General features: G+C 48.1%; 2 protein-coding genes across 2 annotated transcripts in view; both read left to right on the top strand.

Moving 5' to 3' along the window:
- The window catches only part of myt1b (myelin transcription factor 1b), a 19,147-nt gene extending 5,319 nt beyond the window's left edge, over window positions 1-13,828 (top strand). The window contains 13 exon segments of the mRNA XM_065961041.1: window positions 2,351-2,565; window positions 2,645-2,832; window positions 4,716-4,964; window positions 5,506-5,660; window positions 5,954-6,016; window positions 6,384-6,452; window positions 8,146-8,208; window positions 8,451-8,531; window positions 9,042-9,263; window positions 9,734-9,825; window positions 10,286-10,389; window positions 11,815-11,958; window positions 12,116-13,828. Of these exon segments, the coding sequence (XP_065817113.1) occupies window positions 2,351-2,565; window positions 2,645-2,832; window positions 4,716-4,964; window positions 5,506-5,660; window positions 5,954-6,016; window positions 6,384-6,452; window positions 8,146-8,208; window positions 8,451-8,531; window positions 9,042-9,263; window positions 9,734-9,825; window positions 10,286-10,389; window positions 11,815-11,958; window positions 12,116-12,259 (1,789 nt within the window). The 3' untranslated portion in view covers window positions 12,260-13,828.
- Window positions 13,829-21,434: 7,606 nt separating this feature from the next.
- Window positions 21,435-24,728, top strand: LOC110002028 (protein-L-isoaspartate O-methyltransferase domain-containing protein 2). The gene is made up of 7 exons (XM_020657649.3): window positions 21,435-21,590; window positions 22,660-22,820; window positions 22,918-23,068; window positions 23,279-23,381; window positions 23,482-23,653; window positions 23,738-23,861; window positions 23,956-24,728. Exons 2-7 carry the CDS (start codon window positions 22,665-22,667, stop codon window positions 24,534-24,536), a joined length of 1,287 nt encoding a protein of 428 aa, XP_020513305.1. The 5' UTR covers window positions 21,435-21,590; window positions 22,660-22,664; the 3' UTR covers window positions 24,537-24,728.
- The last annotated feature ends 573 nt before the right edge of the window (window positions 24,729-25,301 follow it).

Here is a 25,301-nt window from a genome sequence, read left to right as displayed (position 1 = left end):
TGAAGCCCTGGTGTTTGAGGGCGGAGCTTCAGGATCAGCTGGCAGAGGGGACTCTTATCTGGGTTCAACTCTTGGCACTGAAGGGCTTTGAACTGGTAGGAGTGGGGGTCACTGGATTGGAGGTGTTTATAGAATGTGATTTTAATGATTAAAGGGTATTGGCCGAGTTCTGCCCTGCATGCATTACTGGCCGTGTGTCTGTGGACTCTCAGGATGTTTCTACACAGTTCTGCATGCAGGGCTTCCAGCGGGTGTTTTTCCCATTTGGGGAAGTCTTGGTTCGTTAATGGGCCCCATACTTCACTACCATATGAAATGATTGGGTCTATTATTGAATTGAGAATTTTGAGCCAGGTCCTAATTGGAATGTCAATCTGATTTTTTTTTTTGATGGCATAAAAGTCCTTCTTCCTCTCTCTTTCAGCTCATTCACAGCCATGCCAAATTGTCCAGTGGGAGTGATGACTAAGCCTAAATATGTGTATTGTTTGGTGTGCTGGATTTCTATGTTTCCTAATGTGAATGTGTTTCTCTGAGAGTTGGATCTGCTTTGGAGGGTCATTATTTTGGTCTTGTTCATATTGACAGTAAGTGTTTGGCTGAACTTGTGGAGGATGTCCAGGCTCTGCTGTAAACCCTCTGGGGAGGGAGACAGGAGAACCAGGTCATCAGCAAACATCAGACATTTGACCTCTGTGTCCTGCAGGGTCACACCAGGAGCTGTGGACTTCTGCAGTTCTTCTGTGAATGTGTTAATATATATGTTAAAGAGGGTTGGACTCATGTTGCAGCCCTGTTTCACCCCAAGGTACTGCCTGAAATAATTTGTTCTTTTGTTTCCAATTTTAATTGCACATCTGTTATTTACATACATAGTTTTAATTAAATCATAGGTTTTCCCCCCTATGCCACTTTCTAGTAAGTTGTAAAAGAGTCCTTCATGCCAAATGGAGTCAAAGGCCTTCCTGAAGTCTACAAAACAAGCATACATTTTCTTTTTCTTTTGGTGTACATGGTGGTTAATGAGAATGCTGAGGGTGAAGATATGATCTGATGTGCGATGGTGAGGCATGAATCCAATCTGACTTTTATGCAGGACGTTGTGTTCTTTTAAGAAGTCAACAATCCGGGAGTTTATGATGCTGCAGAGCACTTTGCCCAAACAGCTGGTGACACATATTCCTCTGTAGTTCTGAGGGTCACTTTTGTCACCACCTTTAGATATCGGTGGGATAAGACCTTGACTCCAACTCTCGGGGAAATATCCCACACTCAGAATTAAATTGAATAATTTGAGAATAGCCAATTGGAATTTTTCTGTGCTGTATTTTAGCATTTTGTTCAGTATGCCATCAGGGCCACATGCTTTTTTGTTTTTGAGGGTCTTTAATTTAGCATTCAAATTAACGGGGAGATCTAGAGGGTTTTGGTAGTTGTTTCTGTGTATGGTTGATCTTTTTGTTTCTGATTGTATTTTTATAAGTTTGAAGTATTTCAAAGTACTGAAGGCGTAGTTGACTGTTTGAATGTACTCTGTGTTTAAGGTTTGATCATTTTCTAACTTCTTTTCTCAGATTTTGATACTCTTTGTCAAGCCACTGGTTCTTTTTGGTTGTTTTCCTTTTGTTTGTACGTACTTTCAGTTCAGCTTTTTATTGCTGTTCTTTCAAAGATAAAACTCATATTTTGGACAGCCTTACATATGCCTTCGGTAGTGGGGGGGGTATGGGTAATCTATAAACTCTTGTACTAATGATTGGATCTCTTCACTATTGCTGGCCTCTTGGTATTGCTCAGTGCTGTCGGGGCTCCATCTATACGTCCTGGGGATGTTGAACAGTTGGCTGGGTTTGGTCTGTGTCATATTGTTCTGTTTGAGGAACAGGGTGATTTGGTTGTGGTCTGATAGAGGGGTCTGGGGCTTGACTGTGAATGCACTGAAAGAGAGGGGGTCCATGTCTGTGATCATATAATCTACAGTGCTGTTGCTAAGAGTTGAACAATAAGTGAACCTTCCCAAAGAGTCGCCTCTTATCTCTCTATCTCTCTCTCTCTCTCTCTCCCTATCTATCTCTGCACCTCTCTCTGTCTCTCTGCACCCCCCTCTCTCTATCTATCTCTCTCTCTCTCTCTCTCCTCTCTGCATCTCTCCCTCTCTCTATCTCTGCACCTTTCTCTCTCTCTCTGCACCCCTCTCTCTCTCTCTCTAATCTCTGCACTCTTCTCTCTCTCTCTCTCTCTCTCCCTCTCTCTCTCTGCACCCCTCTCTCTCTCTCCTCTCCACAGGTCTATTCTGTTTTATTTAAACTTAACCCTCCCATCCTGACTCTCTCTCTATCTCCCCCCCCAGGCCCATGTGTTTTGTAAAGCAGCTGGAGGTTCCTCCGTTCGGCAGCTACAGGCCCAACGTGGCCCCCACCACACCTCGAGCTAACCTGGCCAAGGAGCTGGAGAAGTACTCCAAGGTGTCCTTCGATTATGCAAGCTTCGATGCTCAAGTGTTTGGGAAGCGCATGCTCGCTCCAAAGATGGCCACCAGCGAAACGTCACCCAAAGCCTTCAAAAGTAAGAGAGGACGCCATGTTCCCCCTCCTCTGAGGAGACGATACACACCAGCTGATCTGAATCTTTTATCCTCCTACAGCTAAGCCCTCTTTCCCCAAGTCCTCGTCGCCCAGCATCGTTCTCCACGGTTACGGGAAGAGCTCCTCCTTGGCCTACGATTACTCCCACGATGCCGAGGCCGCCCACATGGCCGCCACCGCCATCCTGAACCTGTCCACTCGCTGCTGGGAGAAACCGGAGAACCTCAGCACCAAACCACACAACAAGGTACACACACACATCTTACCTTCCCCTTTTTCCTTTCCTTTCCTTATCTCCTCCTTCGCTCTCCTGTCCTTAAACTTCCTTTCCTCTCTATCTCATCTCTTTTCTTCCTGTGTCCTTGCATCTTTTCTTCTTTACATACTGTACATTTCCTATCCCCTTCTGTTCTTTCCCTCTTCTCCTCACCTCCTTCATCCTCCCCTGTCCTCTTGTTTCCTTTCTTTTCCATCTTCTACTCCTGTCATTGGTGCTTGCCTCTTTTCCTTTCATGTCCTTTTAACACCTCTCTTCCTGAGTGTCCCCCTCCTCTCCCTTCCCCTCCCCTCCTCTCCTCTCCTCTCCTCTCCTCCTCCCTCCTCCCTCTCCTCTCCTCTCCTCTCCTCTCCTCTCCTCTCCTCTCCTCTCCTCTCCTCTCCTCTCCCCTCCCCTCCCCTCCCCTCCCCTCCCCTCCTCTCCTCTCCTCTCCTCTCCTCTCCTCTCCTCTCTGCATGATTTATCATCAGGAGACTTGTGCTTGAAGCAACAGGATGGTGTTGAGATGGAGTTGCATCACCTCTGCCGTCCTCTCTCATCCTTTCATCCCTCCCTCCCTCCCTCCTTCCCTCCCTCCCTCCCACACTTTTCATGTTGTTATTGAATTTGGCTGGCTGCCTGTTCCCTGGATTACTTTCCACCAGGTAGCCTTTTTTCATTATCTGCCGGACGGATCTCCCACTCTCTTTCCTCCGCCCCCGCCACTCTCTCCTTCATTTCTTTTCACATCTCTTTTTGCTCTGTGTTATCTCCCCCTCTCCTCCCCCTCTCCCCTCTCTGTGCTCAGGAGGTGTAATTGGAGCTCCACTTTCCCCCATATTGTGATTTTTAAAAGCCCTTTTGCCTCACAGAGAAGAGAAAGTGACTGCTTCATCATTTTTCGATTTCCTGACGTGGTTTCAGGAGATGGAGAGTGAAGATTAATGTGTGTGTTAGCCGAGCAGAGCGCGCGCATGTTCAGCGAGGCACAGATCCAAGAGCAGGCCGAGCCGCGCGGTGCTACAGAGCCGATACAGCACAACTGATCTGGAGTCACAGTTAACTCGGGTGTCGAAACACTGGAGCAGCGAGCTCATTAAACAGGACTGATCTAAGATCTGTTCTTTGACTTGTCTGGCTCCTGACCAGCTTGTGTTAGATGACGGCTGAAGACACGGCCTGTCTCCTCGCTCTGCGTCTGTTCAGCTGCCAGAACCACGACCGAGCGCAGAGATGAAGCACACGGCGGTGCTGCTGCTGGCAGAGAATCAGCAGAATACATTAGATATCATTAGTGCACGCTGAATGGATGAAGGGAGTGAAGTGGAACAAAGACCGTATGAAGCTCGAGGACGATTTCACACACAGGTGAAGGTAGATGAATCAATAAGTTCACCTCAGAATCGTTCAGTCTAATCTGAAATTAAGATCCTCTCTCAAAGCCAACATGTGACGCTACGACACAGACACATTTAGGTTCGATTATGTCGCTCTGCAACTGAATCTGCTCAGAGAAGGTCAATTAATCACAATCGTTCCTGATAGAACGATCAGATCTTTACAAAAACCTCTCAGGCTGAAAGTGGACACAAAACCTGCAAACTTTTTGAATCCCCATGTTAAAATGTTCAACTTTACAGCTGCAGTTCCTCCAGTGTCCACTAGAGTCTGTCTCCTGCAGTGAGTCAGTCATCAATAAAATATGATTCAATTAGACCCAACATGACATTTTCTTTTATCAATGTTTGCATTAAAATCTAATGATGTTGTTCTCTCTCTCTCTCTCTCTCTCTCTCTCTCTCTCTCTCTCTCTCTCTCTCTCTCTCTCTCTCTCTCTCTCTCTCTCTCTCTCTCTCTCTCTCTCTCCTCTGCAGGAGATGGACATCGAGGTGGACGAGAACGGCACTCTGGACCTGAGCATGAAGAAGCCCATTAAACGTGAGGGCAGTCTGTCCGGCACCAGCCCCGGGGTCCGCTCCCCCGACCCCTCCTCTTCCTCCTCCTCTCTCCATCATGGCAGCGGGATGACATCACCAAACCTTCTCGCCTACAAGCAGGAGGAGTGGGAGGGGCCTCTGGATTACACCAAACCTAACCGCCAGAGGGAGGAGGAAATGGACGAGGTCAGTGTGATTAGAGAGCGAGCTCCTAACAGGCGGTGTTCTTCCTGTGGAGGAAACGCTGCAGCATAAATAACAACAGAACAAACGGGCCCTGAGCTCTTTTACTCGTTTACATCACTTTGTCTTCCTGTCATCCCCTTGCCGTGGTTCCTGTCCCCTCTTTCTATTATTCATTTATTCTGTGAAACATGGAGTTTCTGCTCCCTTAAAACACCGCTCCGTGCAGCACAGCTGGTGTGTCAGGTAGATTGCACCATCCTGACTTTGGCATATGCTAATTTGTGCTCCTTTGAACTTTTTCAAAAGAAATATAAAAAGGGCTTTGAGTTTAAATATTTTATGAGGACACTCTGCATCACTTGTCTACAAGAGAATAAGAAAAGGATCAGAGCAGAGACGAGTGTGCACATGGCACTCTGCAAAGTTCCTGAGTGTGTACACAGATGTAGAAACTGTCAGGAGAAAGCTGTCCACTCTGAGAAACACGAGTTCATATGAGAGGGTCAAAGAGTTAAAGCTGTGCACGTTATGTGTTTGTCAGATGGAGCACACGGGTCACTCATACGTGTCCTCTGACCCCGAGGACTGCGACATGATGCAGGACTGTATGGAAGACAGGAAGTACCCAGGAGAGGTCACCACCCCGAGCTTCAAGGTCAAATTTCAACCCAAGGACGCCAAGAAAGAGCTGCTCTCGTAAGTCACCAGGAGCTAGCTTTGAGCTTAATGCTAACCCCTGACCATGCTAACATGCTAATGCTAAAGAGGTCAAAAACTGATGTTTTAATTACCGTCATATACAAACATCACACATTTTATTTTAGTCAAACAGGTGATTCAAATCTTATCCAATCAGAATCATTTAAAACATTTCACTTCATGTGAAGTCTGGATCAACAGCCGTTCTTCTGTCACTAAAAACATGACTAAAAACGTCACTACAAACATGGAGGATGAATAAAGAACTACACTCTCTCTCTCTTTCTCAGGTGTCCCACGCCTGGCTGTGACGGCAGCGGTCACATCACTGGAAACTACGCCTCTCATCGCAGGTTTTTACCTTTTCACTTATTTCCTGCAGAAATCAAACTCGTGTTTTAAAGCGTGAGCTGTGAGAGTGAGAGTGAGAGTCCAAAACTCGACCAGTCCAAACATTTGATTTCATCCTGACGTGCCCGAGGCAATAAGGGCGAGTGAGCCGGCGAGCACGGACACTCATTGACTCTGATATGCATCAGTAAATTACTTCTGGCCGTCTGTCCTCTTCTTCCTAAATGACCTTGGTATGCCTCGCATTCTTGATTTCCCTTCACTCACTCTCTCTCTCTCTCTCTCTCTCTCTCTCTCTCTCTCTCTCTCTCTCTCCTCTCCTTTCACACGCTCTCCTCTTCTTCGCCCGCCCTTCGCTCTTCCTCTCAGTCTGTCTGGGTGTCCTCTCGCTGATAAGAGCCTTCGGTCCCTCATGGCGGCCCACACGCCTGAACTCAAGTATGTGTGCTCTACACCTTCACTCCTTTTCACTACACTTCACTGCTGCTACACGCCCAACACACGCCAAACACACGGCCAACACACGCCAAACACAAGCCCAACACACGCCCAACACACGCCCAACACACGCCCAACACACGCCCAACACACGCCAAACACACGCCAAACACACGCCAAACACACGCCCAACACACGCCAAACACACGGCCAAACACGGCAAACACACGGCCAACACACGCCCAACACACGCCCAACACATGCCCAACACACGCCAAACACACGGCCAACACACGGCCAACACACGGCCAACACACGCCAAACACACGCCCAACACACGCCCAACACACGCCAAACACACGCCCAACACACGCCAAACACACGCCCAACACACGCCAAACACACGCCCAACACACGCCCAACACACGCCCAACACACGCCCAACACACGCCCAACACACGCCCAACACACGCCAAACACTCTGCTGACACTCACGCTGCTTTTGTTGTTGCCGCCACTGCATCTGTCACGCTGCTTTTCTGCATCTGGCCTTTCAGTCTGTGTGAATGTGAAATGAACCTCTGATGATAATATTTAAAGGGATACTTCACCCATCTGCATTAATCTTTGTATCATTAGAAACCTGGTAGTATTTTTGAATGGTCGTGCATCCCGCCCTCATTTTCCCCTGAGATGGGAAATCTTTGTCTGAAAGGACTGAGGACGAAAAGGAAGAAGCTGTTGTGGTTAGCAGGGTGAAACTACAACGCTAGTTCCTCATATTTTCGACCACTGAAGCTACAGACCAATCACAGATCAGTGGGTGGGAACTCACTCCCAGAATCGAAACTTAATGTTCGCCATATTGCTTGGAAGCTATGCTAACAGGCTCAATGGAGAAAGCTGATAATGGAGAAAAAATATAAATATAGCGGCTGCTGCGGTCAGCGGCCAAAACACAAGACCAGCCTGTCGCAGCAGCCAAGAAACAAAACCGGCCTGTCGGCAGCAACCATCTCGCTGCTAAATTGCTATATTGCTGGATGTCGCCGGCCGCTGCCAGCTCAGCAGCTGGGACATAAGGCCTGCCTGTTTTCTGCCAGGAATTTCCAAGATCAATTCTGGAAGAAATCTCTGAATCAGTTGAGGAAATGGCCTCATGTGTTGAAGTAAACATGTGTGTAAATAGAGGACCTTAGTGGGAGTGGCCTGCGGTGCTGTGCATTCTGGGATTAGGTGTCTTTCATCCACATGAGCCAAAAAGACACTTTCTGCCTTTTCTCAGCCAAGAAGGCACCAACTTCTAAATGTATTTCACATTTCTACTACATATATGACCCAATGTCAATACAGATTCATGTTTTAACGGGTGAAGTATCCCTTTAATGATCCATAGAATCTGTAGGGATCACAGATCACGTGTACAGGAGAGATTCCTATAATCCCCGCTGCACACAAACATTGGAAACGTTTTGCTTCAGAAAGTTTGTCTGCGATCATTGATGATTAAAAACTATAAACCACAAAAACACCACACATGACCCGATACTGGGTGTGTAGGACTTGTATTTTTGTTGCCGCGGTAACAAACAGGTGTGGATTTGGTTTGATTTGAATCATAACAAAGTTTAAATTCTGGTGTCATGACGACCGTCACACGCTGATTAAAACCTCCTGGTCTCCTCTCTCCCAGATGTCCAACTCCAGGATGTGACGGCTCGGGACATATCACAGGAAACTACACCTCGCACAGAAGGTAACAAACACTCCTGAAAACACACACACACTGACACACACACTCACAGACAGTCAGAGAGGCCTAGTGACAGTTCATGCTAGAGTTAGTCAGGGATCACATACACACCTTTCCATTCTCCTGTTTTGGGCCGTGCTAGTCGCTTTGAGTTGTCATTTGGTTACAGTATTCTTTATGAAGCTTTCTCTTCACCACAGCTCTTTTCAACCCTATGTTATCAACTCCATACTTTCTGTTTTCAGTCTCTCTGGGTGCCCGCGTGCCAAGAAAAGTGGAATTAAAACTCCTACCAAGGACAACCAGGAGGACTCGGAGCTTTTAAAGTTCGTACCGCTCAGAAAGCCATAATGTCTGCTTTTAGCCAGACTGACGGTAACATGCAATAAAAAGAGAGAGGGAGAGGGAGAGGGAGAGGGAGAGCTGCCCCCGGTTATCCACAATCAGGGGAACACACAGATACTGACTATAGTTCATGGCAGAGGCAGTCGAGCACAGAAACATGGGCTTCATGATGCATCTGCACACAAACAGTTAATCCATTAGCATGTTGCTAACAGCATGTGCTAGCTCTACCATCAGTTAGATCATTAACTGAAAATAAAAAGTTTCAAACAGATGTGAAAACATGAATCTGGCCCAAAGAGAAAGTTTACAAATGAAATATTTATCATCATATTCTCGTCTTTCTCTACACCAAATGTTTATGGATCCTTCTCGTCTGACCTCAGTACCCTCTCGCTCTCTTTATTTCTCCTCCTCTTCCTCCTCCTCCTCCTCCTCCTCCTCCTCTTCCCCCTCCCCCTCTTCTTGCTCCTCCTCCTCCTCTTCCTCAGATGTCCGGTCCCCGGCTGTGACAGTCTGGGTCATATCAGTGGGAAGTACGCCACACACCGCAGCGCCTATGGGTGCCCGCTGGCGGCCCGCAGACAGAAGGAGGGTCTCCTGAACGGGACCCCCTTCAACTGGAAGGCCTTTAAGACAGAGGGACCCACCTGCCCCACCCCCGGCTGTGACGGCTCTGGACACGCTAACGGCAGCTTCCTCACACACCGCAGGTAGGTGTTGTTTTAAAACATCAGAAGCTAAAGCTAGACGATGGTTAGCTTAGCATTCAGACTGGTTAGCTTAGCATTCAGACTTGAGTCTGCTTCACTCCTCTCTCTATCTCTCTGCAGTGACATAAATAACTGCAGGTGAAGCAATCTTGTTTTCTTTAATGTGACAAATGTCGTTTAATGGACGTTTAAACATAAAAAACTAAATCCTGCAGCACGCTGAAGTGTACCGTTTAGTGTTGATCTGAATGTGAGATATAAAGAGCACAACAGTAACCGCCTGCTCCTCCTCCTCCTCCTCCTGCTCCTCCTCCTCTCTCCTCCTCTTCCTCTTCCTCCTCCTCCTCTGCCTGCTCCTCCTCCTCTTCCTCCTCCGCCTCCTCTTCCGCCTGCTCCTCCTCCTCCTCCTCTTCCTCCTCCTCCTCTTCCTCCTCCTCCTCCTCTTCCTCCTTTTCTCTGTGTGTCTCCAGCCTCTCAGGATGTCCTCGAGCTTTGTTCGCCAAGAAGAAAGCCAAGTTCCCCTCTGAGGATTACCTGAGCACCAAGTTCAGAGCCAGTGATGGTGAGCAGAACTACCACTCAGTCTCTTCATCATCATCATCATCATCATCACACTGTGCTGCTTTTAAAGAGTTCAGACAACAACAGGAACATGAGGTCCACCTGTAGGAACACGTCTGTTAGGGGTAACTCAGGTACACAGACTTCAGTGTGTGACGGGGGGAGGGCTGACTCTCCAATAAGGACCCCGATGGAGGAAGGGGTCCAGGGGTCCTTAATGGTCCTTTTATAAATGTGTAGTCTGGGTTTGGATGAGGCTCCCTGTCAGAGTGAAGAGCAAACTAGAGCAAATTAATTCTTTGTATCATCTTAAATATCGAGCTGCTGAAAGTCACATGATCCACAAACATCATGTGAGGAAGTCCTTCAGTGACATCAGTCCATCAGACTCACATCCAGATTTACAAATATAAAAACACAGTCCAGCTCAAACTCAGACCCTGTTCCTCTCTCGTCCTCAGTCCTGGACAACGACGAGGACATCAAGCAGCTCAACAGAGAGATCAACGACCTCAACGAGTCCAACAACGAGATGGAGGCTGACATGGTCAACCTGCAGACACAGGTGGGCTGATAACTGAAGGCTCTACCTCCCATAGTACATTTAGAGACTATAGGTACCACGAGCAGGCCTGATAACTGAAGGCTCTACCTCCCATAGTACATTTAGAGACTGTAGGTACCACTAGCAGGCCTGATAACTGAAGGCTCTACCTCCCATAGTACATTTAGAGACTGTAGGTACCACTAGCAGGCCTGATAACTGAAGGCTCTATCTCCCATACTACATTCAGAGACTGTACCACGAGCAGGCCTGATAACTGAAGGCTCTACCTCCCATAGTACATTTAGAGACTGTAGGTACCACGAGCAGGCCTGATAACTGAAGGCTCTACCTCCCATAGTACATTTAGAGACTGTAGGTACCACTAGCAGGTCTGATAACTGAAGGCTCTACTTCCCATAGTACATTTAGAGACCATAGGTACCACAAGCAGGCCTAATAACTGAAGGCTCTACCTCCCATAGTACATTTAGAGACTGTAGGTACCACTAGCAGGCCTGATAACTGAAGGCTCTATCTCCCATACTACATTCAGAGACTGTACCACGAGCAGGCCTGATAACTGAAGGCTCTACCTCCCATAGTACATTTAGAGACTGTAGGTACCACGAGCAGGCCTGATAACTGAAGGCTCTACCTCCCATAGTACATTTAGAGACTGTAGGTACCACTAGCAGGTCTGATAACTGAAGGCTCTACCTCCCATAGTACATTTAGAGCCTGCAGGTACCACGAGCAGGCCTAATAACTGAAGGCTCTACCTCCCATATTACATTTAGAGACTGTAGGTACCACTAGCAGGTCTGATAACTGAAGGCTCTACTTCCCATAGTACATGTAGAGACCATAGGTACCACAAGCAGGCCTGATAACTGAAGGCTCTACCTCCCATAGTACATTTAGAGACTGTAGGTACCACTAGCAGGCCTGATAACTGAAGGCTCTATCTCCCATACTACATTCAGAGACTGTACCACGAGCAGGCCTGATAACTGAAGGCTCTACCTCCCATAGTACATTTAGAGACTGTAGGTACCACGAGCAGGCCTGATAACTGAAGGCTCTACCTCCCATAGTACATTTAGAGACTGTAGGTACCACTAGCAGGTCTGATAACTGAAGGCTCTACCTCCCATAGTACATTTAGAGCCTGCAGGTACCACGAGCAGGCCTAATAACTGAAGGCTCTACCTCCCATATTACATTTAGAGACTGTAGGTACCACTAGCAGGTCTAATAACTGAAGGCTCTACTTCCCATAGTACATGTAGAGACCATAGGTACCACAAGCAGGCCTAATAACTGAAGGCTCTACCTCCCATAGAACATTTAGAGACTGTACCACGAGCAGGTCTGAGTATAGTATAAAGTGTCAGCAGCAGTGAGTAGCCCTCAGTGATGTTTTGATTTGTTTGTGTTCTTCAGATCTCCTCGATGGAGAAGAACCTGAAGAGCATCGAGCACGAGAACAAGATGATCGAGGAGCAGAACGAGGCTCTGTTCATGGAGCTGTCGGGTCTGAGCCGCGCCCTGATCCGCAGCCTGGCCAACATCCGCCTGCCACACATGGTGAGTAGTACACACACACACACACACACACACACACACACACACACACACACACACACACACACACAGCTCTCTCATTGATTTCTTGTATTTGGAGGTGAACAGCCGCTCCCGTCCACACTCCTCTCAGTTGGTATTGGTTGTTGTTTGTTCTCAGCAGGAGCCAATCACAGAGCAGAACTTCGACCGCTACGTGAGCACGCTGACCAACATGTACACCAACAAGGACTGCATCCAGAGCCCGGAGAACAAGGCTCTGCTGGAGAGCATCAACAAGGCTGTGAAGGGCATCAAAGTCTGACGTGCTGCACACACACACATGCAAACACACACACACACACACTCACTCACACACACACACACACACACACACACACACACACACACACACACACACACACACACACACACACACACACACACACGGGGGAGAAGGCTCACTGTCCTGAAGCGCCGCAGCGTGACGGAGTGGAGGAGAGATGTTGAAATACTCGACAATGTTTTGAAATATGATTCAAAAACAAAAAAGGGAATTCAGGTTATTTAAATAAACGGCAACTTTAAAGAAATCATCCCAGGGAGAACGGACCAAAACACTCGCCATGACGTGGAGGGCGAGGAGGAGGAGGAGGAGGAGGGCGAGGAGGAGACGAGGAGGAGGAGCAGGAGACGAGGAGGAGACGAGGAGACGAGGAGGAGAGGAGTAGGAGACGAGGAGGGGACGAGGAGGAGACGAGGAGGAAGCATCCTGCAGAATAAACAGAGCAGAAGAAGAAAAAGGATGTAAACTGCTGTGTGTTTATCGTCTCTTTGTGTCCTGAACTGTTTGTGGAGAAACCTGGAGGAGCGCTGACACTCGGCGTGATGAAGACGAGGACACACACCTCTCTACTTCATCACCACACACACACACAGTTTGGTGTGTGTGTGTGGTGTTCCTGCAGCACAGATGTCAACAGAGAGATGTTGACAGTGTTGAAAGAGACGATCCAGGATCAGTGTTTATTTCTATGATGATTGAAAATAATAAGCCCCGCCCCCTGCTCTTTGATGTTTTGACTGACATGATGCTAGTGGTAGTGTGAAGCGTTTCCGTTAGTCATATGGATAGTATTTATGGACGTAGGCCTTGCACTTGATTTGATGATTGTTATATATGAATTATTTAAACATGTGAACTTTTAAATTATGACGTTTATTTATTTGAATCTATTTATTCTGTTTGTTTTTGAAACACACGGTCGGCGTGTGGCGCCCTGCAGACGTTCATATCTGCAGAATGATATGAAGACATTTTGTTTTTTTACAAACCTTTTTCATTACAGATGTTTTATAACGGAGAGAATCTTTTGATAATATGACCAACCACTTCTTCTGGGTTGTTTTTCTTTGTTGCAGTCGGACGTGGCGCCGAGAAGAGAAATGTATTTATTATTTATTGAATATGAAGAGATGGCGTGATACCACTGTCTATTTATTTTGTTATTTATGTGAGTAGTCCTGAAGATCCACTGCTAATAAAGAAACCAACCAACACACACATGTTTGATTCCTGTAGGCCAGGAGACCAATCAGCAGCTGAGCACACAGGAAGTGAGCGAGCGAGCTGCTCTCTCTCTCTCTTTGTCACAAACTCAACACAAACACTTCTACGTTACCTCTCCCGAGCGCTTTGTAGCGGCCAGCTCTGGCTCTCACACACACACACACACACACACACACACACACACACACACACACACACAGAGACAGACACACACACACATACAGAAACACACACAGAAACTCACACACACTCACACAGAGACACACACACACACACACACACACACACACACACACACACACACACACACACACACACACACACCCTTGTAGCCTTACTCTAGATTTTAATTTTTTGATGCACAAAGTGCCACAAAAAGAAAAACGAGAGCTCACTTTCTTTCCTGATTCTTCTTCGCATTTCCTCGATGTACCAGCGTCTGGTCCCGGAGCGGCCACGGCGCCTCGGGGTGCTGATTGTTTCAGATGCCTTTATTTCTCCGCCAAGATGGCCGTTAGTACACGCTCTATACATTCTGTATAAATAGATTTTAAAGATGCTATATATAAGAATATAAACATACCTATATTTTTGCAGTGTAATGGTTTTCTGGTTGTGGTCAGAGAGGCCGTTACACCTGAGTCCACAAAGACCTGAACTGTGGCTTTAAACACGCTGATGAAACAGTCCCAGTGTTGTCATGGTTACTTTCTCTTTGATTTCTTTGTCTGTCTTTGACCCTCAAACATCTGCTGTTTGTTGTTCTGAAACTAGCTGGTTGTCATGTGACTTCATGTACAGTGAAAAAGAAGAATGAAAAATGTTCTGCACACCAGCTGCGTTTCCATTGCAGGAACTTTCTCCGGGGGGGGGGGACTTTAGGAGGTGTGTTTCCATTGCAGGAACTTTCTCCGGGGGGGGGGGACTTTAGGAGGTGTGTTTCCACTGCAGGAACTTTCTCCAGGGGGGGGGGAGGACTTTAGGAGGAGTGAGGAGCAGGGAGGGCTTTATTTGACCCCCAGAAGGTTTCTGTCACGTGGATCTATGAGGGGGGGGGGGGGGATTTCGAATTAATCAAACATTCAGAGGAACCTGGAGGAACCTTAAATCCTTGAAAGTACTTCCTGGGATTTAAAGTCTGGGGTACTTTAGGTGGAAACGTGGCTTTAGTGTGTGTGTGCAGGTATTGTGTTGTTTCTGGAGGCCTGCTCGCTCTGTGATGTTCAAAGCATCCAGTAGGGGGCGCTAGTGTAACCTGCTGCTGTGCTGTACAGTGTGTAACTCTGATGTCAAAGGCATGTCGTTCATGTGCTTTTAGCCAACGTAGAATGAAACTCCTCTGTGCACTTTCTGATTAACTGTTGAAAATGCCAGCATTTGAGTCTCAACTTGTAAGAACCCCAACGAGCAATAGCGAAGACTCACCCCCCTGCAGGGGGAGGGGGGTGGGGGGGAGGGGGGCGTCTCACCTGATTTTAGGGAAACATGTTGGATGGAGGCGTCTCTTTGATTCAGGGGTTTTCAAAATGTTATTTTCCAAACAAAAACCAAAAGAGATTGACAGAGAGCAGAGTTTGGTTCTCAGGTGAACGGGGTGGGGGGGCAGCTGAGGCTGGAGGCGCTGGCAGCGGCTGCATCGAGGCCTCCTGTGGAATGAGATGAGTGTGTGGGAGGGAGGAAATTGATTTGCTGGATACACGATCTCCCCCTTGTTTCAGGAGGAGGCGTTTGTTGCATAAATAAACGCCCCTCACCCCCCCCCACCCCTCACCCCACCCCGTTCACCCCGTTCAGTTTGGATGCATTTGCTTCACAAAGTAGCGTTTCCCTCCTGTGTTAAAATGCACGAGAACGGGAGCCGAGTGTCAGGACGGTGAATATTCTAACAGAGTTGATTTGATGAAACACAGCGAGGCCATAAAAGACGAGCGCTCGCACTAAATGTCAGCTAAGAGAGCACATGCAGCCTTCGCTTGTGAGCTCGCCTACGCTCTCTCTCTCTCTCTGAGTGATGGAGGATTATCTTCTCAATAACAAACTGATCAGACCCCGCTCTCCCTGCAGCTCCACCATCAACTCACATGAACTCTTTCAGGGAAACGAAATTTGATATCTGAAGACGTTGAGGGTTTCCTGCCTTTCACGAGATCTCGATCACTTAGCGTTTACCTCAGGATGACAAAACGCTGGTTTCCTTGTGATCACGTGTAAACGTTCTGACAGGACACCATGGCGTGCTGACATCGTGAGATAACCAGATAACGAGTCCAAGGCGGTCAAACATAAAAACATTTGATTTAAATCAAATTACGGTTTCTCCTCGAGATCGCTGCATATTTCTCTCGTTATCTCTTCGCTGCACGGTTTTCCCTTCAACGACTTTTTAGACGTTTTTTTGAGAAACTTTGTTGTTGTCACGTTGAAACCAGCGCTGCCACTCCGACAAAGAATAAAGCGTATGATTTGTCAGACTCTTTACGGCCCCTGCTGGCCGTGGAGAGAATGCAGGCTTCAGAAACTCGTCTTCTGAACGCTCGTTGGTCAAGTAAAAAGGGAGAGCTGCGTTTGAGTGCCACTTTTCATCAAGCTGAACAAAACCAAAAGACACCCCCCCCTGCCCTGCCCCGCCCTTCCTGGCCCCGCCCCCTCCCCCTGCTGTAGTTAAATCTGTGTGGTCTTATCATGTGTGCCTTTCTCACTCCACACATTTCAACTCGTATGTTTACACTCTGCAGCTTCAAACTCTGCTGGTCTGATCTCTGAACCGATACTTTCTTGAGGAGGATGGGGGGGTATATAAAGGGAGCATGGGGGGGGTATATAAAGGGAGGGTGGAGGGGTATATAAAGGGAGGATGGGGGGGCTTCAACGTGTATAGAGAGAGAACATCAATGTGTCTTTTATCTGCAGATCGAGAGATGGAGACGCAACACAAACTAACTGTGATCTCATTCAGGTACCGGACTGCACGGCGGCGTGTTGGGTCGTGGTCGTTCTCGTCTTAGATAACGCGTCCGTGTGCAGGGCATTCTTTTCACACCACTCGAGGTCTCTGTACATATTTGTATTCAGAACAAACAGTGTTAATATTGTTGTTGTATTGTAAGTTAAAAATGGTTTAAAAATGTGACAAATAAAAAAAAGCGTGCACAGCCAAGGGTTGTCCTGCTCGCTCGTTTTTACACAGATGATATTTTTACTGCTGGTTTTCTAGACGTTGATATTAAAAACCTTCCAGAATAATAACAAGCACTTCTTCCACAAGCGTAGACTGTGAGGTGTTTTTTGTTACTTTTGTAGGCGTGGTCATTCCTTTGCTACTGCTCCGTTTTGTAAAGTGGGACAGGCCTTGGCTGTGCGTCCTCGGGGGGCTCATGTTGGTTTTCTTTTGTGGGGGGGAGTGAAACTCTGTAGGTGTGTGTTTGTGTACTCGTGCCCCCTGTTCCTGTGTCCGTGTTCTAAAGCAGAGAATTGATGTCAGTTATTGTGGGGCTAACGTTTTAAATGTTCTCTATGAAAAACACCAATAAAGAATCAAGACAAGAACGACTCAGACCCTCACTCAGAGAGAGAGAGAGAGGGGGGGGGGGGAGAGAGAGAAAGTGAGAGAGAGAGAGAGAGGAGAGAGAGAGGGAGAGAGAGAGAGTGTGTGTGTAAGAGGGAGAGAGGAGAGAGGGGGAGGGGAGAGAGAGGAGAGAGAGAGAGTGTGTGTGTGTGTGTGTGTGTGTGTGTGTGTGTGTGTGTGTGTGTGTGTGTGTGTGTGTGTGTGAGAGAGAGAGAGAGAGAGAGTGTGTGTGTGTGAGAGAGAGAGAGAGATGGTGCTCTTATCTCCTAACAGGAAGGACTACAACAGCACCTGGATCTCCTGCACAGTTTCTCTCAGACCCTGACAGTCAATCTATCGAAGACTAAAATCATCAAACAGCCTCCAACACCACACGTTGAGATTCTTTCTAGATACTGTTGAAATTGAACACACAAAGAACTGCACTTACCTGGGCCTTAACATCAGCACCACAGGTAAGTGTAAGAGCGCTGTCAACGACCTGAAAGACAAGGTCAGAAGGAACGCCATCAGAAGGAACATCAAATTACACATCCCTATTCAAATCTGGCTTCAAATTCTGGACTCTGTTATAGAACCCATTTCTCTGTATGGTTGTGAGATTTCTCTTTTTGGGATTTTTCTAAATGGGACAAACATCAAATTGAGACTCTGCATGCAGAATTCTGTAAATCCATCCTCCGTGTCCAACGGAAAACCCCAAATAATGCATGAAGAGCAGAATCAGGACGATACCCTTTAATCATCAAAATTCAAAGGAGAGCTTTTACATTTTATAACTATTTAAAAGAAAGTGACCCTGACACGCTCCATTACTAAGCCCTGACCTCCAGAGAGTCCTCAGAGAGCTGCCCCCTCAGACACCTGGTTCGGGGACTCTAACCTCTAGAGAGTCCTCAGAGAGCTGCCCCCTCAGACACCTGGTTCTGGGACTGGACTCCCAAGCAGAGCCCTCAGACAGAAACCCAATCAGAATCAACCAAATTATTCAAAAACAAAAAGAAAACGATTTAACACATTGGACAGAATGAGAATGTTATCTGGCTCTAAATAGAGATTACACAGTGGCAGAATATCTGAGCACTGTGACGATCCAAAGCTTAGGAAATCTTTGACCACGTACAGACTCAGTGAACACGGCCTCGCCATCTAGAGAGGACGCCACTGATAGACCTGGCTCCCCAAAGAGGACAGACCCACTGCACCCAGCATGAGGTGGAGACAGAGCTCTGTCCTCTGTAACAGGACATCAGATACATCACAAACACACAAAAAGGATTTCACTTATTGGACAACGAGCACAAACTGGTATACCTGCTGGGTGAGGTACAACAATGTGCAAACACTGCAGCACGTTATGTGACCTGCTGCGACCAGAAGAGAGCGTCCAACAGCTCCAAACCCCCGTGAACAAAACATCTGTAAATAACTGTACACACACACACACACAACAGAGCTGTACATATACACCACACAGAGCTGTACACACACACACACACCACAGAGCTGTACATATACACCATACAGAGTTGTACACACACACACACACACCACAGAGCTGTACACACACACACACACCACAGAGCTGTACATATACACACCACAGAGCTGTACATATACACACCACAGAGCTGTACATATACACACCACAGAGCTGTACACAGAGCTGTACATACACACACCACAGAGCTGTACACACACACACCACAGAGTTGTACATATACACACCACAGAGCTGTACACACACACACACCCACATAGCTGTACATATATACACCACAGAGCTGTACATATACACACCACAGAGCTGTACATATACACACCACAGAGCTGTACACACACACACACACACCACAGAGCTGTACATATACACATCACAGAGCTGTACATATACACACCACAGAGCTGTACATATACACATCACAGAGCTGTACATACACACACCACAGAGCTGTACACACACACACCACAGAGCTGTACATATACACACCACAGAGCTGTACACAGAGCTGTACATACACACACCACAGAGCTGTACATATACACACCACAGAGCTGTACACACACACACACACACACACACACACACACACCACAGAGCTGTACACACACACACACACACACCACAGAGCTGTACATATACACACCACAGAGCTGTATATATACACACCACAGAGCTGTACATATACACACCACAGAGCTGTACACACACACACCACAGAGCTGTACATATACACACCACAGAGCTGTACACACACACACCACAGAGCTGTACATATACACACCATGCAGAGGTCAAACCCTGACCCAGGACAACAGAACATAAAGCATGCTTCAGAGTGAGGCCACATTTATTTGGATGGTTTCATGTGTGAGAAACTGCCGACTGTGCAAAGGTAGTTCTCCTCACAGGTAATATACAGTGCCCCCCCACAGACCCAGCTTTCTAAAGGGACTAAGAGGGGGAGGAGCCACGCCATGCAGGATCTGTTACACACATCACACACACTCCTGAGTGGAGAACAAAATGGGGGCCTCTGGGTTGTAAACATGTGGATCATATATAGATCAGTACTGACCTCTGGTGGACTCACAGAGAAACAACATGTTGAGTCAACAACAATGAGAACACACAGAGACGGGGAGGAAGTGATCATGACGGACAAACAAAGCAGAACCAAATCTTCAGAGACCATCTAGAATCAGAACCAACAGGTATGTTTACAGTCACATAACACAGCATGAGTCTGGTTCTGATCCAGGTTTCTGTCTGTTCATCATGAGTCTGGTTCTGATCCAGGTTTCTGCCTGATCATCATGAGTCTGGTTCTGCTGGTGGATTCATGTCTGGTCTTTATAAATAATAAAACAAAGAGTTTGGTTTGGACTGTCTGTACTTAAAGGGATACTTCACCCGCTGAAACATGAATCTGTATTGACATTGGGTCATATATGTAGTAGAAATGTGAAATACATTTTGAAGTTGGTGCCTTCTTGGCCGTGAAAAGGCAGAAAGTTTATTTTTGAATCATGTGGATGAAAGATACCAAATCCCAGAATGCACAGCACCGCAGGCCACTCCCACTAAGGTCCTCTAGTTCAGAATCAGAAATACTTTATTAATACCAGAGGGAAATTCGATCATTACAGTTTCTCCAAAATATACAATATAGCAGTAGAAATATAGTAATAAAAACATTTACAGACATATTTATTTCAACACATAAGACCGTTTTCTCAACTGATTCAGAGATTTCTTCCAGAATTGATCTTGGAAATTCCTGGCAGAGAACAGACTCTATGTCTGAGTCCATAGGCAAACAGTGAGAGCACCGACACTATCAGTCCGCCCCAGCTCAATCCGACCCCGGCTCCTCGTCCTCACCGCCGCCGACAGGCAGGCATCATGTCTCATGGCGGCAGCAATATAGCAATATAGCCGCGAGACGGCGGCCAGCTAGCCCGGCCAGCGCCAGCGGCCCGGCGGCCGCAGCAGCCAAAACACAAGACCAGCCTGTCGGCAGCAGCCGGCTCGCCGCTATATTTATTTTTACGCCATTATCAGCTTTCTCCATTGAGCCTGTTAGCATAGCTTCCAAGCAATATGGCGGACATTAAGTTTTGATTCTGGGAGTGAGTTCCCACCCACTGATCTGTGATTGGTCTGTAGCTTCTGTGGTCGAAAATATGAGGAACTAGCCTTGTAGTTTCACCCTGCTAACCACAACAGCTTCCAGTGACACTAAAATCGTAATTTTGCGTCACTGGAAGCTCCTTTTCAGACTTAGAAATACAAAGATTTCCCATCTCAGGGGAAAATGAGGGCGGGATGCACGACCATTCAAAAATACTACCAGGTTTCTAATGATACAAAGATTAATGCAAATGAGTGAAGTATAACTTTTAAGTGTCTGCAGATTGGCGCTGTACAAATACAGATATTGATTTATTGATTGACTGATTGATTGATTGGTTCATTAAATTGACTGGTTGATTGATTTACTGATTGATTGGACGTCATGTGATTCCTGGAGGCGGAAACTGAAGAAGCTGAATGGAACTGATTCCTGATTATATTTACACCTGTGACGTAGGCCTACCTGCAGTGACGTGGTGAATACACCTTGTGTGTTTGCAGCTGACCCACTGACCCGGAGAGGATCAACACAAACCTGCAGATTATTCAATTAAACCTGAGCAGGATCAAACTCTGCGTGCTGATTGGCTGGCTCACGTGGTAGAATAAGTCTCATACGTCACTCAGGGTCTGTAGTTCAGGTTTTCATTCACCTGTTCATGTGTTCAGATATGCGCACGGCTCTGAAGCTGCAGCTCTCCGTGCTGGATGTAGGCCATCCTCCTCCCTCTGCCTTTACGTACTGTGCGTGATGACGTCAGAGCGTCAGCTGGCTGAATGTTTACATCCAGCAGTGGTGTGTTCCTGGCTGGACCCCCCGACAACAAACCGCTGAGCAGGAGAATCCCGCCGGGACAGAGAGCACCTGTCGGACTTTTCAGCAGGTAAGAGCGGTGTGTGTGCGTGTGTGTGTGTGTGTGTGGGGGGGGGGGGTCAGCTGTTGTCTCGATATTTCTCCTCGTGCAGCGGGGATCGGACTGCGGGTGTGTGTGCCTGTGTGTCAGTCTGGTCAGTGTGTGTTCAGTGTGTGTGTGTTCGTGTTAGAGTTCAGTATGTTTGTGTGTGTCCGTGTTTGGAGCAGCTGATTGGCGCTAATCTGACCGCAGAACTTGCGGACTCCTGTGTGTGTGTGTGTGTGTGTGTGCGTGCGCGCGTGCGTGCGCGCGTGTGTGTGTGTGTGTGCTTGGAGGGGGAAGTGTGTGTGTGTGTGTGTGTGTGTGTGTGTGTGTGTACGTGTGAGTTTGTGTGTTGTAAAACACAGGACGGCTGAAACAGAGCTGTCTGTGCAGGAAGTGTGTGTGTACCCTAGTAGCCTACTAAACCAGTTAGTGTGTCACAGAGCAGGTCACAGCGCCCCCTCTGCTCATGTCTGCTAACTGCACTACAAACACTTTATAATCACATCATGTGACTGTGACTCTGTGCTGTGATAGGACGAGCTGAGTGTGTTCTCACTGCTGCTTCACAACCTGATGATGACAGTGCTCAACATCTGTCCTCCTCCTCCTCCCCCCTCCTCCTCTGATCTCCTCTTCTGATCTCCTCCTCCTCTTCCTCCTCTGATCTCCTCTTCTGATCTCCTCCTCCTCTTCCTGCTCCTCCTCTTCCTCCTCTGATCTCCTCTTCTGATCTCCTCCTCCTCTTCCTCCTCTGATCTCCTCTTCTGATCTCCTCCTCCTCTGATCTCCTCCTCCTCCTCCTCCTCTGATTTCCTCTTTTGATCTCCTCCTCCTCTCCCTCCTCTGATCTCCTCTTCTGATCTCCTCCTCCTCTTCCTCCTCCTCTTCCTCCTCCTCCTCCTCTTCCTCCTCCGAAGTCTGAAGGAGGTCATGTTGATGCATCATGTTTTTCTTCCTGATGAATCAAACTGTCTGTCCTCTGGTTCTTCTGTCCGGCACATGATGGTTGTTGTCATGGTAACACGTGTGACAGTGACTTCCTGTTCCTCTGCAGTCATCATGGGCGGAGCTGTGAGTGCAGGTGAAGACAATGACGACCTGATCGACAACCTGAAGGAGGCGTACTACATCCGCTCTGACCTGGTGGAGCGTGCCTTCAGAGCCATCGACCGCGCCGACTATTACCTGGACGAGTACCGAGACAACGCCTACAAGGTGAGACACACACACACACACACACACTCTGAGCGCCTCCGTCTGTATGATGAGCCAGGTGAGTAGGTAAGCTCCTCCTCCTCATGTTGTTGTTTAGGACCTCGCATGGCGGCACGGGAACATCCACCTGTCGGCTCCGTGTATCTACTCTGAGGTGATGGAGGCTCTGGATCTCCATCCTGGACTCTCCTTCCTCAACCTGGGCAGCGGGACGGGATACCTGAGCACCATGGTGGGCCTCATACTGGGTATGTATTAACCATCACCATGGTTACTGATGATGTTTCACTGTGCAGAAGTTTGCCTGCTTCTTGTTGTTGCCATGGTTTCACACAGGTGTTGGTATTGGTTGATGTTATCATTCTATCAAAGTTTTACATGTTGTCATGACGACCGTAATTTACTATCACTACAGCTGTGTGGTGATACTTGACGCGTGTGTGTGTTGACTGTTTCAGGCCCGTTTGGTGTGAATCATGGAATCGAGCTTCATGCAGATGTGATCGAGTATGCCTACCAGAAGCTCGACTCCTTCATCAAAACCAGCGACAGCTTTGACAAGTAGGTGACCTCACCTGTCAGAGACATGTGTGTGTGTGTGTGTGTGTGTGTGTGTGTGTGTGTGTGTGTGTGTGTGTGTGTTAAACATGTCTGTCTGCAGGTTCGAGTTCTGTGAGCCGTCCTTCGTGGTTGGAAACTGTCTGGAGATCCCCGCAGAGAGTCGGCAGTACGAGCGGGTGTACTGCGGGGCAGGAGTGCAGAAGGAGCACGAGGAGTACATGAAGAACCTGCTGAAGCTGGGGGGCATCCTGGTCATGCCTCTGGAGGAGAAGGTCTGTGCTTTAAGAGGACCCCATGTTAAACTCTAATGATGGGGGGGGTGACGTCATGTAACTGCTTCCTGTTTTTCTTTTCAGTTGACAAAGATCACCCGAACAGGCCTGAACAGCTGGGAGACCAAAAAGATCATCTCTGTGTCCTTCGCTCCCCTCGTCCTGCCCAAACACAGCACCAACGGGAAACCCCGGAGCGCCCCGCTGCGTGAGTCCACCTCTGACCTCTGATTGGATAATGTCTTTAGTGTCTGATTCTGTCTGACGTCTTCATTCTGTCCTCATGATTCTAAACGCTGCAGCGAGGTTCGAGGTCCGGTCGCTACAGGAGCTGTCCCGTATCTGCATCCGTCACACCCTCAGAGTGACCACAGACGGAGGAGACAGCCAATCACGTGGCAGAGGCTCCTCCTTCAGCGTGGGGAGGGGTCTGGCGGTGGCCGGCCTCCATAAGTACGGCCCTCGCTTCAAACGCCGTCGTGTCCACCGGCGTCACTGTAATGCCCTTGTCCTCGCCACACGGCAGGTGGTGGCCAGCAGCGGGATAGGCCCCGCCCCTCTGGACAGCAACAACAACCAGGGAGGAAGAGCAGAGGATGAGGAGGAGGTGGGGGAGAGGGAGAGGGAGAGGGAGGGGGAGGGGAGGCGGCAGCTGAGAGGGAGCAGGAGGGGGGGCAGGGGAGTCGGAGCGGTGGTGGAGGAGGAGGAGACGGTGGAGGAGGAGGAGGAAGAGGAGGAGCAGGAGGAGGAGGAAGAAGAAGAGAAGGAGACAGGGGAGCTGCTCCGCCCCCAGCCGGCCGTGAACCTCCTCAGAGAGAGGATCCTGAACCTGCCGCTGCCCGAGCCGCTCAAGATGTACCTGCTGTACTACAGAGAGAAGTAAGCCCCGCCCCCAAGAGCCACAGCCAGGTGTGAATAAGAGTCAGAGCTTCACCTCCCAAACCTGGACTACTACCCTCCACCTGACTGAACCCCAAATCTCTTTATCTGTTTTCATCCTCTTCATCATCTTTTCTGGACTAAATTCATTACCTGGCACGGTTGGGGGGAGGGTTGGGGAGGGTTGGGGAGGGTTGGGGAGGGTTAGGGAGGGTTAGGGAGGGGAGGGGAGGGGAGGGAAGGGGAGGGGAGGGAGACCACACAGACACCAAAAACCGCGTCCTAGCAACAACAGGCATCCAATCAGAGGTTTTCTCATACTGACACCAGGATCAGAAAGCACCAATCTGGGAGTTCCCCAGTCCAACATTCCCACAAAGGTCAAAGGTCAGGGACTGAATTAGCTGAAATGACACCTAGCAGACAACTAACATCTCCCACCTGTCACTCAAAGAAGCCACGCCCCCTAATTCTACATCCCGTTAAGCCTTAATATAATGTCAACAGGTGATTTGTATAAACATTCAGCCTGAACAGTTGAAGAGAAAAATTAACTCTAGAGACCCAAACTGTTTTTATACCAGGATGTAAACATGTTTATTTTAACATGGAGCTCTATGGGGACTGACTCACTGCAGGAGACAGACTCTAGTGGACACTGGAGGAACTGCAGCTGTAAAGTTGGACATTTTAACATGGAGCTCTATGGAGACTGACTCACTGCAGGAGACAGACTCTAGTGGACACTGAAAGAACTGCAGCTGTAAAG

The sequence above is a fragment of the Labrus bergylta genome, chromosome 12 (assembly GCF_963930695.1).
Source record: "Labrus bergylta chromosome 12, fLabBer1.1, whole genome shotgun sequence".
NCBI classification, from domain to species: Eukaryota; Metazoa; Chordata; class Actinopteri; order Labriformes; family Labridae; genus Labrus; species Labrus bergylta.
This window is presented reverse-complemented; position numbering and strand designations above follow the sequence as displayed.